The sequence below is a fragment of the Chanodichthys erythropterus genome, chromosome 17, assembly GCF_024489055.1.
Source record: "Chanodichthys erythropterus isolate Z2021 chromosome 17, ASM2448905v1, whole genome shotgun sequence".
Taxonomy (NCBI): Eukaryota; Metazoa; Chordata; class Actinopteri; order Cypriniformes; family Xenocyprididae; genus Chanodichthys; species Chanodichthys erythropterus.
Genome location: NC_090237.1, coordinates 38,924,212 through 38,944,082, shown reverse-complemented (window position 1 = coordinate 38,944,082; position 19,871 = coordinate 38,924,212). Strand labels below are relative to the sequence as shown.

Below are 19,871 nucleotides of genomic sequence, written 5' to 3'. Positions count from 1 at the left end.
TGAGTGCAGCCTTAATTACCCCAGGCCCCTGACAGAGCCTGTCATTGTGAAGCAGATATCCCACGATCCTGTCCAGGGCACACAGTGCCTTCCCTGCACTAGACCTGGCACAACCAGTAGGACGGGAACTAGGGCTGGGCGATATGGCAAAAAAATAAAATCTCCATTTTTTTCAGAACCGATTCATGATTTCGATTTTTTTTTTTTCATGTTTAACTTGTCAACAAGTTAAACATAAAAAAAGTCAACAATGACTTTAAATGTCAGAAAATATACATGAAATATGAAGGCAAATGTTGTACAAACGTATCTTAAACACATCCTATATACTCAGAAATAATATAAAATAAGAAAAAATGCTACATTTCTTAGCCAAAAATTAATAGCAATGAATAACACCAGTAAAAGGCTATTATTAACAGTCAATGCTTAGTAAAAACAGAAAATAACAGCACATTTAAGTCTATCACCATCATGCAGATATGAAATATCAAACATACAGTAGTTCTTTACAGGTTTTTTTTTCCATTTTTCCTATTGTTTGGCTGTTGGCTCGTGTCTCACGTCTTTTGCAGCGTCTCACCCATGAAACGGTGTGGTGTGAAATCGAGTCCCCCCAGGAATCGGGTCTCCTTTAGGAGACAGTCGCTGCAAAAAAGGTCACTGCAAAAAATGTTGTGCTGTTGCAAAGTGCCGGACGAGCAGAAAATGACAATATAACAGAGAGATGTTTTGAGAGCGTTTGAGACGACGGCGCTAAATAAAGCCACAGATACCAGCCTCGTGTTTCTGGCGCTTCCTCATAAAACGCAGTAGTCCAGCGCAGCGGCTACACAATAAGACAACATCTGTGTATTGCAAACCCCTCATGTTGCGGTTGTTGTTTTTGTTTTTGGTGTATGTCTACCAGTACAACATCAATGAAATAGAAACCAATGCAGATATTCTGGAAAACGAAAGAGCGACATGGACACACAAATCGGATCTGAACAGTTGTAATACACAGTGTGGACAGTCAAAAATTTTAGATCAGATTCCAATCAGATTTGGATTGACAGTGTGAACGTAGCCTAAATGAATCATTTCCTTTTTTTGGTTCGGACCAAAACAACCAAAGTGTACCGAACTACAAGTGTGAACACTCCCTAAAATGGGTGCCCAATCCTGTTCCTGGAGATCTCCCTACCTGCAGAGTTCAGATCCTGATTCAACACACCTGTTTGTAATTATCAAGTTCTCCTGAAGATTAACACATTCAGTTGTGTTTGATTAGAGTTAGAGATCAACTTTGCTGGAAGGTAGATCTCCAGGAAAAGGACTGGGAAAAACAATAACACTGGAAAACCAAATTCACTGAACACCTTACTATGTGCAGATAAACCCAGAATATTAACACAGCATGCAAAGTTTCATGTTAAGCAGTTTTCCCATAGAAAGACATTGTAAAGAGAACTTTAGCGAGTTGCGTTCATATTCTGGGCTCTTCTGCTTGCCTGTATATAGAATGCATCATCAATAATGTGTTTATTGAATTTAGTGGTGGACAGTAACCAAGTATTGTTACTTTGTTACTGTAGGCTACTTAAGTGCATTTTTCAATTATCTGTTCTTTACTCAAGTATTTTTATTTTGAGCAACTTTTATTTTTACTCCACTACATTTCATAAAACTCATTATTTTAAAATGAAGAAATTGCTCCGAGACGCAAAAACAGTGTACGATCCGTGCACAAACTGATCACATCAAACTATTCATTCGCGAATTGGACTGATCGTATTAAAGCTGTTCCTGAGTCAACAACTCACTGATTCAATGATCCGTTCGGAATGACTCTCCAGTGAACTGAATTTACAAGTCTGACTGAAAATTAGCCAAGAACTGGAGGATCCTCTGCGTGCACAGGCCACCGATGGTGACACATAATGCTTCATATTAGGCATTTGAGAATGTCTTGCTGTTTTCAGTGATTGAAATACTGCGGCAGGTGCTGGATATGGATCACAAATGCTCAAAACTTGCCGTTTGGTCACATATCTTAGTTTTTATTTATTTATCTATTTATTTATTTTTTTTTTTACTTTTGAGAGATGATCTAACTATTTGTGACTTTAAACAGATGAAAAATTGACGGGCCTGTGCTGCAGCTATATGGATGTTTTGCCCTCCAGATCTCCGCACTAGTCACATGACTGAAAACTATGAATTGCCGTGTGGAAAAAAAAAGAACTAAAGTATCATAATTGACCATTGACAACACCAAAATATGAGTCTTCACATGCTCACAGGGCGAGAAGCATTGGGCCTAATTTGTGCTATACACAAATTTTTGGGGGGCAAATTTTGATTTTTGAGTTAGATATTTTGATGTTTTAGAATATTGTTGTCATTTGTTTTATTGAAAACTAGGTAGTAAATCAAAATCACAAAACTTGAAGGTCTTTGTTAATGGCAGGTTGGAATGGTACTCGACTGTCATAGATATGTTGGTTTGTTTGTGGTGTTAGTGTTTGCCTCATCAGCATTGATCGCACCATTGCTCAGATCAAATGCATCAGTGGCCCTGAAAGCTGTTTGGGATGGCTGATTAGACAGTTGAAGATTATAAATGCTTTTGTCTGTGATTGACTGGTCACCCTAAATTTGAGTCAGAGACTAGATTTCTGCCTCTGTTTTTAAATAAATGTGTAATTGTTCTTTTGTCCAACTAATGCTTCAATGATTTATATTTCATCTATATCTATAGCCAAAGTAAGCTCCAAATATAAGAGATAGAGATGTTCATAAAACATTAGTTCTCTTGAATGAATCAGACTTTCTGATGCTATAGAGTGAGAACTGTACAGAACGAACCGATTCAAATGAGCGAGGATCATTTAGGACCAACTGACTCACTAGAATAAATCAGACTTGCCAATGCTAGATACACTAAGTGCACTTTTTGCGTAGTTTGTTCTTGCTGTTTAATATTAAAATAAAATAATTTTAATCCGCATAACCTGGTAAGCTCTAGCAGTAATGAAAACAAACAAGCTTGTGTAAAGCGTAATTTATTTAAAGGGGATCTATAATGCCCTTTTTTAAATATGTAATATACTCTAAGTCTCTGGTGTCTCCAGAATGTGTCTATGAAGTTTCAGCTCAAAATTCCCCACAGATCATTTATTATAGCTTGTCAAATTTCCCCCTATTCGGGTGTGAGCAAAAACACACAGTTTTTGTGTGTTTCCCTTTAAATGCAAATGAGCTGCTGATCCCGCCCCCTTTCCAGAAGAGGGCGGAGCTTTAACAGCTCAACAACAACAAAGCTGGAGAATCTCACGCAGCCGAAATGAGGATTGTCAGTAACGGTGTTCAGCCTTACATTGTTCAAACCGGAGTCGACACTGATGAGACTTTAATGAATGATAACGATCTGTTTATTCTAAACTCACGCGCTGCAGTTTCAAAGTGTGCACAACATGTTTTTGCTGTTCTTGTTGCATTTACAGGCTTTAACCAGCAGATGTCCTCAGCATGCTATGTTTCGAGTGAATAGCTAGTGTAACCGATCTAATCTAACAGTGAATTTAGCTGACGAAAGTCAATATACTGGAATAAAAACACCTAGTCTTTTTCACTGCAACTTCAAAGGAAGAAAGACAATGTTGTTGAGACTAGCGCTGGATACCTGAGGTCATTTTATTACACTGTTTGCTAGCCTGGCATAATGATCTCATCGTTACTACCATTTATTCCGAGGGTATGACCGATTGTTTTCTATATGTCTATTTTCTTTAAGGGGAGTATCACACACAGTTTCTGCCAATCTCATGTTCATCTTGAGTACCTAGAGTAATAGTGCATCCTTCATATCTCCAAAAAGTCTTTAGTTTGATCATATTTATAAAAGATACATACGCTGTACTGAGTCTTTCTGAAAACAGCCGAGCGCCTGGAGGCGTGCCGTGTGAGCGGAGCTAAAGAGTGACGAGCACACGCAGCTTTTGTGTAGCGATCGTCTTCAAGCTATCAATGTTCAGCTACACAACTGTGTTTAAACACACACAATACACCATTGCATTATCCCTTGATAACTTTTGAATCACTTTAATGAATGTAGCATATAGTGAATGATGAATAATGAATTTATGAATTCACTACGTTCGTATTGTTCGTTCGTATTGTTTACATTATATGCACTTATTGCCAACAAAACAGACATTTAAAGCAGTGGATGACCGTGACCGGGATCATTACCGCTGTGACCGCTTCATCTTTCAGTTTCAAATGATCTGTAAATCCAGCGTAGAACTGGGCCTTATTTATAAGACCATAAGTGCAGATCATGAGTGCTCGAGCAACCACGGAAAACACGAGATATTCTTCATTCATTTTACCCAATTAAAAAGTGATTGAAACTATCAGTTTCTATGGTGATTTTAATAACAAATATCAAGAGTGCATCCATGTAATGCGTGAGCACAAAATTCCAAGATTTGGAAGAGTATTTTTTGCACAGAAATACACCGTCATACGTCCAACTCGTGTTTTGAAACTTTGGCCGTGTTTAGCAGGAGAATCCTACTCTTTAACAGTGTAAATAATATAGAATGCATGAAATAACATTAGAACCCCCCTTTAAAGTGTTCTTGAAAATGGGGTTTGACTTGTCAAACAGTGGTGTTTTTTTTCTGGACCTTGGCGATTAACTTCTCTGCAATGTCAGCTGCCATTTTAAATGTGCGAGCCCTTAAATGAATGATTCTGATTGGCTGTCAGTGTTTTATAGTACAACAGCTGGAAAAAAATCGTTCTGAAAGTGATCCCAACGATATTGTTCCTCTATAACGTTATCGTTATAACTGTGGTGTGGACAGTGCTATTTTTATATTTATATTTTAAGAACTATATCTTTATCGTTATCTTTTTAGTTATCGTTCTTGGTGTGAACGAGCCTTTAGTCTGGGACTATCTTAAGCCTTGTCTGTGAAACCAGGCATGTGAGTGTGGAGGTTTCCATTCACAAATTTGAGTAGATTTTGGCAACTTCAGGGAATTTGGGTTTAAACAACGAGTGGATATTCTCTTTGAAGCCTCTAGATTCTGACTGGTAGTCTTTGCCTTTGGCATAAAGCTCATCGCCTGGTGCTCTCAAAGACATGCTGTCAGTATGGCAGAAAGCTCTTAGATTCTTCAATTCATAAATCTTCTTTGTCCCTTTATCAATACACATTCAGCTGTTCTGTTCCTTAATCAGTCAGTGTAGGGCTGTGCGATATGACGATATATATCGTTACCACGAAATAAAATGTCTATCGTTAGAGATTTTGCTATATCGTATATATCGTAGTATGTAAATATATTGCACTACTGATGCTTCAAAGTGATGAAATGCATGAAGGAGAATATAGAGAGCGGGACGTGCTTGATGTTAAAAGAGTTATGAGCTGAATATATCCTGAAAAAGTACTCGGTTCAGCGCTCGTGCTGACTGGCACACTGCTAAAGTGCGCGCATGAAACCTACCTCTCTCAGAAGGCTCGAATTAGAGACGTGCTCGATGTTAAAGTATATTAAGCACAATAAGTAGGGGTGAGCGATATACTGGTGACACAATTAGCCAGTAGAAATTTGTCAACTGATAAGAGATTTTGGACGACCGTCTCTGACTCGTGAGGTTGCTATGCTGCGCGGTCACGAAAGCTTATAATTTGCATGAGTTTTAAAAACATTATGGTTTAAAAAACAAGTGGTTTTAAACCATTTAAGTGCAATTAGCAGTGAAGGACAACTCATTTCAGCATACACACGCTCTCTGAGAGACGCGCGACATGAAGCCGCTGCTCGTAGAGCGTATGAGGACTGAACTGAGTGCTTTTTGACGCCTAATTTGGCTTGAACGGTTAAATACACATACCTATGTGCCAAAGTGACGACGTATTTGCAAGTAAACAGAGCCATTTATGTCTTAAGTGAAGGTAGAGTTGAGAAAGACGAGGCTTGAGTTAACGGATCGGTGCAGTCAGTCTTAAAGGGACAGCATCCAAATTTACCTGCTGTCATTATTTATACTTATCGAACAACAAAAAAGAGAGAAAATCTCTCACTGCTTGCTTGTGTAACTTTAATAAGAATAAATGTATGTTTAATTTACACAGTATAGACTATGCATTGTTTTTTTTATACTTTTGATTACTTTATACATTTTCTAGTGCTTGAAGTTTTTTCATGTAGGTCTATTTCGTCTGTCTTTGTTCTATTGTAGTTTGTTTTCTTTGCTCTTTCTTTATCACAGTTTATTTGTCTTCAGTAAGATTAAGAGTTTTTTAGGCTAGTATTAATTTTTTTAAATTATATTGAAATTAATGATAATTATGAAATTTAAATGATATGGAAAATTTTGATATCATAAAAATCTTATTTAAAGCAAGAATAACTATATTGTGATATATATATATATATATATATATATATATATATATATATATATATATATATATATATATATATATATATATATATATATATATATATATATCGATATAAAATTAAATTTGGTCATAAGCATCTGCCAAATGAATAAATATCACCCAGCCCTAAGTCAGTGATATAGCTGAGTGAATAATTCAATGAATCTTTCATAAAGACAGTCAGGTAACAACTGCAGCAAAAGTTAATAAAAAATCAAACAGTACCTCCAAAACCATCTGTACACATTGCAAAATAAATCAATATTTGAGCATCTCAGTTTGAGTATGTATATCTTATTGTATTATGTGGAATAAAAATTCATGCAAGTTGTGTGCGTGTTTCTGAAATGCCCTACTAAAGTCACCTTGGCTTGTTGTTAGCCACTTTCCATCAGGTTCAGCCCACGCCTCAGGTGACATGACATTAAAGGCCTACAGGCAAAGCAAGGCCAGTGCATTAGAGTCAGCTGCCATCCCAATCACTCTCCCAGCCCAAATAAAAGGATGGGTAGATGTGTTTGATGTACAGACCTTCAGATGAGAGAGCAGTTTAATATTGAATAGAGTGCAGTTTTTCTTCCAAAGCTGTACCCAAAGAGAGAAAAACCTTGGTTAATTATGAATGCACACAGTACATTATTAAACAGTGTCACTTTTTCGTCTTTATGGTTCATCTCATGAAAAATTATGACAATTATGAATTTTTCCTCCGGGTTGTTGAGCATTAAAGTGCTATTTTCTTGTAAATTCAGATGTGTGGCCCTTTCATGAAGGGTTTGATGTGACTTCTGCTTTTGGGTATTTTATGTTTCATTTGTAAGGAAAAAACTAAGCTTTAAGAAGGCTACCTTTTCAGAGCAAACTCAACGCTCAAACTAAGGTGTCGTGGATTTAAATAATATTTAATTTGTTTTGAACCATATAGGGCATAAGGTAATATCCTCAAAGGGTAGACATATAAGGGCCGTTTCACACAGAATGCATGTTTGCTGTTAAATTTTTTTTAACTTGAGAACGGTGTTTTTAGAGCTCTGCGTCATGCGTGAGACGCTGCAAAGGATGCAAGATGCGAGGGCAAACACGCCTGGAAGAGATGCGCAGTGGAATGGAAAACACTCAACAATAATAATAATAATAATGAAAAAGACATGCCAAGAAAAGGACTTGTTTGTATTCATATGGTTTAAGAAAACTTTTATACCACTTCTAAAAAATGTTTCAGCTTAGTGGTGTAACCATCAAGTAAAAAGCAATATTTTAACATATTTTATTTACACATTATAAATATTAAATACATTGAGATTTTAAGCACAGTTTTTGTGTGTGTCCCTTTAAATGCAAATGAGCTGCTGCTCCCGCCCCCTTTCCAGAAGAGGGCGGAGCTTTAACAGCTTGTAACACGGTTAGGAAGGAGGCGGGAACCGGCGAACATTCAACAAAACTTTAATATAAAATAAACAAAGAACAAAACGAAAGTAATGCCGGCAGACCCTCGCGGACGTCTGCCGGCCACACAAACATAATAAAACATAAAATGAAGTCCAGGCCTGGTCCTCTCTCGTCCTTCACTGTGGTCGCTCCTCCTTTTATGCTCCCGGAGCTCCTCCGTGAGGGACTCAAGGCCGGTGCGCCTCCCAGGTGAAGCTCATTAACACTCGCGCCACCGGCCTCGCGCCGTTCCCTCACGGCTCTCGCCCGCCCTGGTCGCCACATAGCTCAACAACAACAAAGCTGGAGAATCTCACGCAGCCAAAATTAGGATTGTCAGTAACGGTGTTCAGCCTTACATTGTTCAAACTGGAGTCGACACTGATGGAGAGACTCAGGAAGAAGTTACAACTTTTAGACGTTTCTGAATGGTTAGTGGATAAATTGATGTAGTTGCTGTGGAGTTGATTCAACTCATCCACTAGCATGTGTCGTCATGTTCATCTTTTGAGTTGAATTGACCCTCGTTTGTGAAGCAGTCCGGCGTAAAATGACGGCATGACAACATCACTCTACTACAACAACTCTTCCTCTTCTCTAAAGCAGCCCAACATGACCCCGCCCCCTTTGTTGTGTGTTCTTGGGGGCGGGGTTTATGTACATTTTAGGGTTTGTGATGTCAATTACCTGGGAAGAAGCTCGTTGTAGTCCTTAAACAGATTTCTGTAAAAGAAAATATCTCCTTTGCATTGATCTTTGAGCGTCGTAACTTTGCAGATGTTGTTTATGATCAAACAGCAACATTACACACTAACTCATAATCAACAAATATTGTGAATATTAATTCATAAATATTTTATTATATCATGGGAAGATTTGTTGAATCACCACCACATTACATTTTAGAACCTGAACTAGCCTGCTCAATAATTTTATTATTTTAATAAGACATTTTTCTTCAGAAATTGGAAATGAAAAGAGCATCGTGACTCGACTGTCAGTCCTTTCTGCTGGTGTCCAACCTTTAATGCATCCCAGATTTGTTGGTTACTCTCTGCAGTCTGAATATCTTAATTAGGATTTATTCATTTGTAGCAGACACACATGGAGTTAAATTTGTATTACATCAGCAGGTCTTTATTTGTTTCAGTGCCGGACGCTTGTCTATTAACCGACATACCCACATGAATTCATCAAGTGCAAGTTGATTAGTGCAGAATGTGTTGAATCACTTGCGTTGTGTAGCAGAAAGTCCTCTTGGAATGAAGATCAACAATGATTGCTTTGGTTTACAACAGCGTGAGTGAGCAAATTCTTATTGCATAAAGGCCAGAATGTTTTCACGCTCTTTAATATCGGAACAAACGCTCCGCCAAGCCTCTCGCTGGCAAAACAAGACATTCTAACAGATGGTTGCTTCAGCGTGCCACTTGATGAATGATACCATATGCCTCAGATTGCCACAGTAAAGATTATCACCATTACGAGCGCCTGTTCGCGGGTTCCGTTTGTTTGCTTGTCGGTGTTTGCTCATCAAGTGTGCCAACAACTGGAGTGTAATATCTGAGCATGTGGGCGCACATGTGTTTATGAACGCACGTCTTCTTCTGCGCGCACCTTCTGCTTTGTGAGTGAAACCCGCTGATCCTCAGAAAAGGTTGAAACTGCTGCAATTTGAAACCTTGTTAGAAATTTATGAAGTGCTAAAATGTTTCATCCCGAGGGAAAACACTGCCAGCTGTCACTGGTGAGCCATTTACTGCCAAACGAAGATTGGCGCTCAGATAGGGCCTGTGGCACGGCGTTGAAGAGATTTTCATCAAGACACACGCAAGATTTAGCAATTAGCAGGAAGTCATCCATCTTGAACTTTTCTTTGGCTGTGATTAGTGACATGATGTCAGATTTTCTCTTCTTTGTCTTAGTGTTGACCTTTAATACTCTCTGTATATATACAGTATATATGTACTGTATGCATTTGAACTTATGTCATATATTTATTATGATATTACATGGATATTTACTGCCAATTAAATTTTTTGGAATATTTGATAACACTTTACAACAAGGTTTCATTAGTTAACCATAGCATGAACTAACAATGAGCAATACTTCTACAGCATTTATTAATCTTAATTCATGTTAATTTCAACATTTACTAATACATTATTAAAATCAAATGTTGTATTTGATGACATTAGTTAATGCACTGTGAAATGTTTTTTTTTTTTTTTAAATAACATTAACAAAGATTAATACTGTAACTAATGTATTGTTCATTGTTAGTTAATACATTAAAGTTAACAAATGAAACCTTATTGTGAAGTGTTACCATATCTTTAGACATTTTATGCATTTTGTGGCTACAGTACATTTGCTGATTTCTGTTTAACTTTTTTTTGGTTAAAAATAATTATTATAATTCTTAGTAAAATACTGTTTATAATAATAGTAATGATAATACATTGAATCAATGATATGTAGATAAGTATGTTCAACTCACTCGATTAATTGTATCAATGATTTTATCATAATTTTATGAGTATTTAAAAATCTAAACTGGTATAACTTATAAACAGTACACTGTAAACCTGGATTAAGTTCAATTTACTTAACATTTTTGAGAAAACTGAAAATTTGTCACAAAAAGTATTGTGAACTTAAACATTTGAGTTCATATAACTTACAGTCATTACACTTAATAGTATATTTAAGTTCAATTTATAAATTTCCAAGTTAAATTTATATTAAATGTTTTATTTTTTAATTTATTAAACTAAGAAAAAAGCAAACAAATAAAGGTGCATTCATACAATTTTCTGTTTTATTTCAAATGTTAATTTGAAAATACAACAAAACATGAATTTTTCATGTCCTGAAAACATTTTCCCCATAAAAAAAATGTTTAAAAAAAACTAGTTCCCATTCAGTCGGTCACGTTCGACGTACGTCGGACAGACCGACGAATAGGAATCTCGCTAGAGAGGCCAATCTACTTCGAGTGTAACTAAACGAGCCAATGCACATTGGCATGCAATCATATGCATCAGCTGCTCGCCTCGCAGCGCGGGTATATAATGAGCAGCAGGTGCGTTGCATCTTCAGCTTTTCGCTTCGGAGCCGAACGGTGTTTGTTCCTGTTCTCTACAAGCGAGTGTCTGCTAGAAGACGAGTCAAGCTTTTGGTTGAACTTCTCTTTTTTTCCGAGTGCGGGCGAACAGCACAGCAGCGGGGTCGACGTCCTCTCTTTTTCTGTTTCGTTTGCCGTTTTTGAGCAAATAGCTGTTTGACAGCGTCAGAAGGCTGTTCTCACGGCCGGTACGGTGCGCTTTTGAGCGCTGAAAAGCCGTTTTTACGGCTGGTAAGAGTGAGCGCCTTCAAAGAGAGAGAAAGCACATGACAGGCTGCACACAATCCCTGTCTGTGTTGCGGTGGCCGTTCCCCTGCGTGCTTCAGCACTTCTAAAAGAGTAAAGTCCCTGAAAGAGCTTACACAAGTAGATTCGCGTCTTTTTAAAGACGACATCTTACTTGTGTTTCTGGATGCGATCGTTCCTGTCCTCACTGACGGCCACGATCACAGTTTCGCATGTCTGGGCGCGTGCTGAAATTATGTTCGTGGGTGTTCATGTTTTCATATGAGAACATGATCACGTCGACACGCCGGTCGTGACTCTTCTTTCTCCGGGAAGCTTGAGTCCCCTCTGTTGTTGGCCAGCTGCCGCTTGTGTGTAAAAGCACAGCCGCGGCTCTGCCCGACACTCTGGGAGACCGCGGAGATCAGCGAGAGCAAACCTCTCGCTCCTCTGCGTGTCGTGTGCCGTCGAGCTGCCGGGCTGCAGCGCGGGTTGTCACGGCAACCCAGCGCTCGCTCGGCGCTCTAGATGCGCGGTTCCCTTGCGTAATCTCCATTGTAGCGCCCTCTCTGGTGCACCAGAAGAGGTCTACTTTGCTGATATGGCTTGGGTGACATGAGGTTGAGGGGTTCCTTCGGGGAACCAACCCCCTAGGGCCCCTCCCTCTCTAGCGCATTGCAAGCTGTGCAGTTTCTGGATTGAATTGCTGGTCCTTTTCATAGGGGAACCTAGCATTTCATTCAGAGCTCCAGCTGAGGGACAGACGTCGATTGCAGCATCGGAGAGAGTGCTGTTATGCTCTGGAAATGAGGGTGACGCTGCCCACTGTAATGGTGTGTGCTTATGCTGACTCAGATTCAGAGTTTACAGCCATGCTTTCCTGGGTCTTCCAGATGTGCATGGAAAACTTGGCAGTATGGGGGTATATTGGTGCCATAAATATGGAATGCCAAAGGTGCCAATCTGCATAAGTTTTTCCTCTCTCACTACCCTCTTGGATGGGGTGGTTGTACACAGAGCACACCCACCCTGCATGTGAGGCCAAGGCACTCTTTTTGCAGGAGGGTAGTTCTGTGCTGGGGTTGAGCTGCGCTTGTTGACTAACCGTGATCAAAGTCACGGCGCAGGCCCTCAGCCAGACGATGTCCACCTCCGTGGTCCAGAAGTGCCCCCTGGCTTACCTTGTGAGGTGTGAGAGGTTGTCAAGCTAAATGCTTTCTCAATGCTCCCATCTTACGAGGTGGCCTTTCGGTGACACTGTCGAGGACTGAGCCCAGCGGTTCTCCTCAGTTAGTAGCGGATAGGGGAGCTTCCCATGACAAACCATTGAGTTCCTCTTGGGCCGCCCCTCAGTCTGCTCGTCGCCAAGGGTGTCGTCCCCTGCAAGAAACTCCGGCCCAGCAGGCTCTGCTGTATCCATTGCGGGGAGATGACGCCTCCCGTCTCTGCAGCTGTTTAACTGGTTGGTGAGAATCACCCCTGAGACGGGCGACCCAGAGATGGGTGGGGCTGCTCTTCCACCCCTGGAGGAGGGCCAGGTGGTAAATCCTTTATTGGGTTTGTTTCTGTTCCGCCACTGACCCAAGAGGCAGCGGTACCCAAATTTTAAAGAGCAGTTCCTCCATTTCCAGGTCTGAAGAGGGTTTGGAGAGCAGTGGGAGGAGAAAAACCTCACCACTCTCATCCCCCTCTTCTGTCGCCAGCGGACAGCAGCGAGCAGCGGGCAGCCAAAGCCTCGACTGCTCCCTCTGTCCATCCGTGGAGCCAGGTAAGTGTTGCCTAGCACACTGTGACGCCGCTTCGGGCCGCCTCACAAAGAGAGCCCCCGAGCCGTGTCCCTGTGTTCCACCTCGCTGCCCTGCTGCGGGTACACCGGTGGTCCCTTTGGTCCTGCTTGTACGGTCTCTGCGAGCCGGGTTAGCGCTCCCCAGTCCGTCTCGCTGGCTCCTTCGGACCATCAGGGTCGGCTTTGCGATTCAGTTCGCCCGGCTCCCCCCCCCAAGTTCAGGGACGTCCTCTTCACTACAGTGAAAGATGCCGATGCCCCTGTCCTGCGTGCGGAGATCGCAGTCCTACTGGCGAAGGACGCGATAGAGCCGGTCCCTCCAGCCGATTTGAGGTCGGGGTTCTACAGCCCCTACTTCATTGTACCCAGGAAAAGCGGCGGGTTACGACCGATCTTGGACCTGCGAGTTTTGAATCGGAGCCTCCACAAGCTACCATTCAAAATGCTCACGCAGAAACGCATTTTCGAGTGCATCCGTCCCCGAGATTGGTTTGCAGCGATTGACCTGAAGGACGCATACTTCCATGTTTCAATTCTTCCGCGACACAGGCCATTCCTGAGATTCGCGTTCGAAGGTCGAGCATATCAGTACAGAGTCCTACCCTTCGGGCTGGCCCTGTCTCCCCGCGTCTTCACGAAAGTCGTGGAGGGAGCCCTTGTTCCCATGAGAGAACGGGGTGTTCGCATTCTCAACTATCTCGACGACTGGCTCATTCTAGCACAGTCCCGGGATCAGTTGTGCAAACACAGGGATTTGGTGCTCAGACACCTCAGCCAGTTGGGGCTTCAGGTCAACTGGGAAAAGAGCAAACTCGCCCCGGTGCAGAGGATCTCTTTTCTCGGTATGGAGTTGGATTCGGTCGAGCAGATAGCACGCCTCACAGAGGAACGTGCTCGGTCAGTGTTGAACTGCCTGGATACATTCAATGGCAGGACAGCGGTCCCACTGAAGTTCTTTCAGAGGCTCCTGGGGCATATGGCGGCTGCTGCGGCTGTAACACCGCTCGGTCTGCTTCATATGAGACCGCTTCAGCACTGGCTTCACGGCCGAGTCCCGAGATGGGCGTGGCAGCGCGGCACATTCCGGGTGCCAATCACTCAGGAGTGCCGCCGAACCTTCAGTCCGTGGTCGGACCCCTTGTTTCTTCGGGCAGGAGTGCCCCTAGAACAGGTGTCCCGGCATGCTGTGGTGTTCACAGATGCTTCTGCCACCGGCTGGGGTGCCACGTAATACGGGCATGCAGTCTCAGGGGTTTGGACGGGACCCCATCTGCATTGGCACATCAATTGCCTCGAGTTGCTGGCAGTACGCCTTGCTCTGAGCCGCCTCAAAGGCCTGCTTCAGGGCAAGCATGTACTGGTCCGTATGGACAACACTGCGACCGTTGCGAACATCAACCGTCAAGGTGGTCTACGCTCCCGTCGCATGTCACAACTCGCCCGCCATCTCCTCCTGTGGAGTCGGAAGCATCTGAGGTCGCTTCGCGCCATTCATGTCTCCGGTGTGCTCAACCGTGTGGCCGACGAGCTATCATGAGCTGCGCTGCCAGGAGAGTGGCGACTCCACCCCCAGGTGGTTCAGCTGATCTGGAGAGAATTCGGAAAGGCTCAGGTAGACCTGTTTGCCTCACCAGAAACCTCCCACTGCCAGTTGTTTTACTCTCTGACCGAGGGGACACTCGGGACAGATGCACTGGCTCACAGCTGGCCCCGGGGCCTGCGCAAATATGCGTTTCCCCCAGTGAGCCTACTTGCACAGACCCTGTGCAAAGTCAGGGAGGACGAGGAGCAGGTCTTGTTAGTTGCGCCTTACTGGCCCAACCGGACCTGGTTCCCAGAACTCTCACTCCTCGCGACAGCCCCTCCCTGGCCCATCCCTCTGAGGAAAGACCTTCTTTCTCAGAGACTGGGCACTCTTTGGCACCCGCGTCCAGACCTCTGGAAACTCCATGTCTGGTCCCTTGGACGGGATGCGGAGGTTCTAGGTGACTTACCCCCTGAGGTACTTAACACCATCACTTCGGCACGTGCACTGTCTACGAGACGTGCTTACGCCTCCAAAGTGGAACCTGTTCGTCGAGTGGTGCCCTTCTCGCCGGGAAGACCCCCGAAGATGCTCGATCAGAGTCGTGCTTTCCTTCTTGCAGTAGGGTTGGAGTGTAGGCTGTCCCCCCTCCACCCTCAAAAGTCCATACTGCTGCTATATCCGCTTACCACGACCACGTAGATGGCAAATCTGTTGGTCAGCACGTCCTGGTCATCAGGTTCCTTAGGGGGGCGAGACGGTTAAATCCTTCTCGTCCCCTCTCCATACCCTCTTGGGACCTCACTCTGGTGCTGAGAGCACTTCAGATTGCTCCCTTTGAGCCTTTGCTGTCAGCAGACTTAAAGATTCTGTCTATGAAGACTTTGCTGCTGGTGGCATTGGACTCCATCAAGAGGGTAGGGGACCTGCAGTCATTTTCGGTCGACGAATCGTGCCTGGAGTTCGGGCCGGGTGATAGTACCACGTGGCTAAGACCCCGGCCTGGCTATGTGCCCAAGGTTCCTACCACTCCCTTCAGGGACCAGGTGGTGAGCCTGCAAGCGCTGCCCTCGGAGGAGGCAGACCCAGCCCTGGCTTTACTCTGTCCAGTCCGCGCTTTGCGACTGTACATAGACAGAACCTAAAGCCTCAGGACCTCAGACCAGCTCTTGTCTGTTATGGAGGCCAGCAGAAGGGAAAGGCTGTCTCCAAGCAGAGGATGGCCCACTGGATAGTGGATGCCATCGCCCTGGCTTACCAAGCTCAGGGTGTGCCCTGCCCGCTCAGGTTGCATGCTCACTCCACGAGAGGTGTCGCATCCTCCTGGGCGCTGGCTCGTGGCGCCTCGCTGACAGACATTTGTAGAGCTGCGGGCTGGGCGACACCTAACACGTTCGCTAGATACTATAGCCTTCGTGTCGAGCCGGTCTCCTCCCATGTTCTCGCCACAGGTCAGAGGCACGGAGAGGCCCCGGCTTAGTGTCGGCTTGCTGCGCTACATGCGCTTCTTTTCTCCAGAGAGTCCCTACAAGGCAGACCCTGTCGAGTCCTCCAATATCCCTTCGGCAGCCGACGTGGCGGAGCGTCTGGCGCCAGGCCTATACTCCGTTGTATCCTTGAGAACCGGGTTTAGGCTGGGTTCCATATGTGTGACCCTACGGGGATCCCATATGGTTGGTTCCACGGTTGCTCCTAAACGAAGCCCGTGTCTTTCCCTCTGGGAGAACCTACCCTTCATCGGGTTGGAGTCACCCCAGCTCTTCCATATGTAGCACAGCCCTACAGGGTTAGTCCATATGTACTTCTCCACATAACTCCTTCGGGGAAGGATGTGGCTTCCGCAGCATTCCTTTCCCAGCGAAGGGTACGCTTTCCCAGCGTTATCCAATAGTCTCACTGAATGGGTTTTGGGGAACAGTAGTGATCGACTCTCTCTGTGTTAGCCCTGTCCCACCATCCTCAGGCAAGGGGGTTCAGGTGGCTTGCAACAGAGCGCTGGAAGGGGGCAGCTCCTGTGGCGCTTTGGTAGGGATTCCTATTCGTCGGTCTGTCCGACGTACGTCGAACGTGACCGACTGAATGGGAACGTCTCGGTTACAAAGGTAACCCTCGTTCCCTGAAGGAGGGAACGGAGACGTACGTCCCGTCGCCACAGTCGCTGTACCCCGCTGATGCTGCCGCCTATCCGGTTCGGCTCCTCAGCGAAAACCTGAAGATGCAACGCACCTGCTGCTCATTATATACCCGCGCTGCGAGGCGAGCAGCTGATGCATATGATTGCATGCCAATGTGCATTGGCTCGTTTAGTTACACTCGAAGTAGATTGGCCTCTCTAGCGAGATTCCTATTCGTCGGTCTGTCCGACGTACGTCTCCGTTCCCTCCTTCAGGGAACGAGGGTTACCTTTGTAACCGAGACGTTCTTGGTGCTAACATTGGAAAAGCCATTTTTTCAGCCATTTTTTTTACTTGACTTACTTATAGTTGTCTTTACATATTAAACTGTGACAGAATGTATTTATAACATTAAAAACAAATGACTGCCATTACAGTCAACATTAATGCGCCTTCATCCGTATTACTGTTCTTACTCACTAACTCCTGTCCTGTCTTTTCCTTGACAGTTTTCGGTGAAGATCTACGTTCCAGCTTATATTTTGTCAATGCATCTCTGCAAGAGGTAGTGTTCTCCAGCACCACAGGGGCACTGGTGCCGTGTCCTGCCGCGGCCGTGCCCCCCGCCACGCTGCGCTGGTACCTCGCCACCGGGGAGGAGATCTACGATGTCCCAGGCATCCGCCATGTGCACCCCAACGGCACGCTGCAGATCTATGGCTTCCTGCCGTCCAGCTTTAGTAACCTAATCAATGACAATACGTACTACTGCACAGCGGAAAACCCATCAGGAAAGATCAGGAGCCAAGATCTACACATTAAGGCCGGTCAGTAAAAATCATAAACACACAAAAATTGATTTTTTTATTATTATAATAGCTTTATTGTAATCATTAATTTAACTCTTGATACTTATGTACAAAAATAATCACTAACACTTTACAATAAGGTTTCATTAGTTAACTATATCAGTCAAAAGTTGTATTTGTGCCATTTTCACAAACAATGAACAATGTTGTAATTTTAACTTTTTAATTGTAATCTTTTATTTAACTAAATATATTGTTAGTTCATGTTAGTTAATAACTAATGTTAACAAATGAGACTTTATTGTAAAGTGTTACAAAAAAAAAAAAAAATATTGAACACCCTTTGAGTTTTTAAAATCTCCTACAGTAGGGTACATTGTTTAAAAGTGCTCATAGAGCTATGCTTCTGTGACAGCTCTGAGATAGACAGATGAAAAACACTGAAATATTAATGAATTTTTGCTTAGGTCAGTCATGTGTGGAGAAGACAATGCAGGAATTTGGGTCATTTAGTTTTTTCGTACATTTCAGCCAACTGAACGAACCACACTCTTAGAAAAAGGTTCAGTTGAGTTCTAAATAGATCCCTGGGGTTCTTGACTCAATTTAAAATGCCAAAAAGGTTCTAGATAAGGAGAAATGTCTTCATTACACAATACTTTCATGTTTAATGGGTTATATCAATGTTTTCTTGTTTACAAGCTGTTTAATTCATAACATTTCATTGACATTAAAAATGAATTAAAACTAAATTAATTAATTAAAACTAAATCTATAAAATGATCCCATGATGGGAAGTCCTAAAAGGTTCTATATATGAAGCACATGATCTTTAATGTTCTATTTAGAACCTTTACTTCTAAGAGTGCAACAATAGGCCCTGATTTTTTTTTTTTTAAATATAAATAGCACAAATATTTACAATAAATTGTGTCACATTTAGTACTTTATTTTGATGTTTTTGATGAATCAATTTACCAGTATTTTTTGAAAAGGTCCTGTTCACACATGATCTCTTCATGCATGAAAAATATGACTGCGCACTCACTTGCAAACAGTTTATTCACCAGCGTTTCGGCAAAAAGCCTTTGTCAAGGTGTAATGATCTCTTACCTGCAGGGTCATATCCACCGTAGCCACTGAGGGGGACAAGTCCTCCCCAATAATTGAAAATGGCCAAAGTGTCCAGCCCAATATTTGCTATTTCTTAATGCTGCTCTTCATTATGTACCACTCCATTTGTTGACAGTTTAAAAAGTTACATTTTTAGGCTGATCCTAACAGCGCTCGTCAGTGTCAAAATGACGGCCAATCAGATCAAAGAAGGCGGGGCTTAATGTTCACTGAAGACGAGTGTGAACACCAGTGCGACACTTTTAGTTTTTACAGTGAAATTGAGCATGCGTGGATATGTTTAACGACCCACAGTAACATAAAGTGATAAAAAAATTAATTTCTCCAATTTGAATTGAAAATATAGTATCATTTATATGATGTTATTCATAACTGTATGTGACGAGACAAGAGACGTTTTATAAATTTTTGACATATTAGACATACAAACAAGTATGGAAGAGGATTAGGGCCAAGCAATGATAAAAAAATAAAACCATCTCGATATTAAAGTTGTTAAATTTCGAGAAAAAAGTCTAGATAAAATGTTGAGAATAAAGTCATTAAATTACGAGAAAAAAGTTGTTAAATTACGAAAACAAATTCGTTAAATTATGAGAAAAATGACGTTAAATTTCTAGAAAAAAGTCAAGATAAAATGTTGAGAATAAACTCGTTAAATTACGAGAAAAAAGTCATTAAATTACGAGAACAAATTCGTTAAATTATGAGAAAAATGTTGTTAAATTTCGAGAAAAAAATAGAGATAAAATGTTGAGAATAAACTCATTAAATTATGACAAAAAAGTCATTAAATTACGAGAAGAAATTTGTTAAATTACGAGAACAAATTCGTTAAATTATGAGAAAAATTAAGTTAAAATTTCAAGAAAAAAGTCAAGATAAAATGTTGAGAATAAACTCGTTAAATTACGAGAAAAAAGTCATTAAATTACGAGAACAAATTCGTTAAATTATGAGAAAAATGACGTTAAATTTCTAGAAAAAAAGTCGAGATAAAATGTTGAGAAAAGTCATTAAATTACGAGAAAAAAGTCATTAAATTACGAGAACAAATTTGTTAAATTATGAGAAAAATGTTGTTAAATTTCGAGAAAAAAATCGAGATAAAATGTTGAGAATAAAGTCATTAAATTATGAGAAAAAATCATTAAATTACGAGAAGAAATTTGTTAAATTACGAGAACAAATTCGTTAAATTATGAGAAAAATGACGTTAAAATTTCAAGAAAAAAGTTGAGATAAAATGTTGAGAATAAAGTCATTCAATT

The 19,871-nt window shown here is 42.1% G+C and overlaps 1 protein-coding gene across 4 annotated transcripts in view; it reads left to right on the top strand.

Moving 5' to 3' along the window:
- The window catches only part of dscamb (Down syndrome cell adhesion molecule b), a 278,527-nt gene that overhangs the window by 17,243 nt on the left and 241,413 nt on the right, over positions 1-19,871 (top strand). For all 4 annotated transcript variants that reach the window (XM_067364527.1, XM_067364526.1, XM_067364528.1 and 1 more), the window contains exon 2: positions 17,167-17,484. In XM_067364527.1, the coding sequence (XP_067220628.1) occupies positions 17,167-17,484 (318 nt within the window). The remainder of the gene's footprint in view (positions 1-17,166; positions 17,485-19,871) is intronic.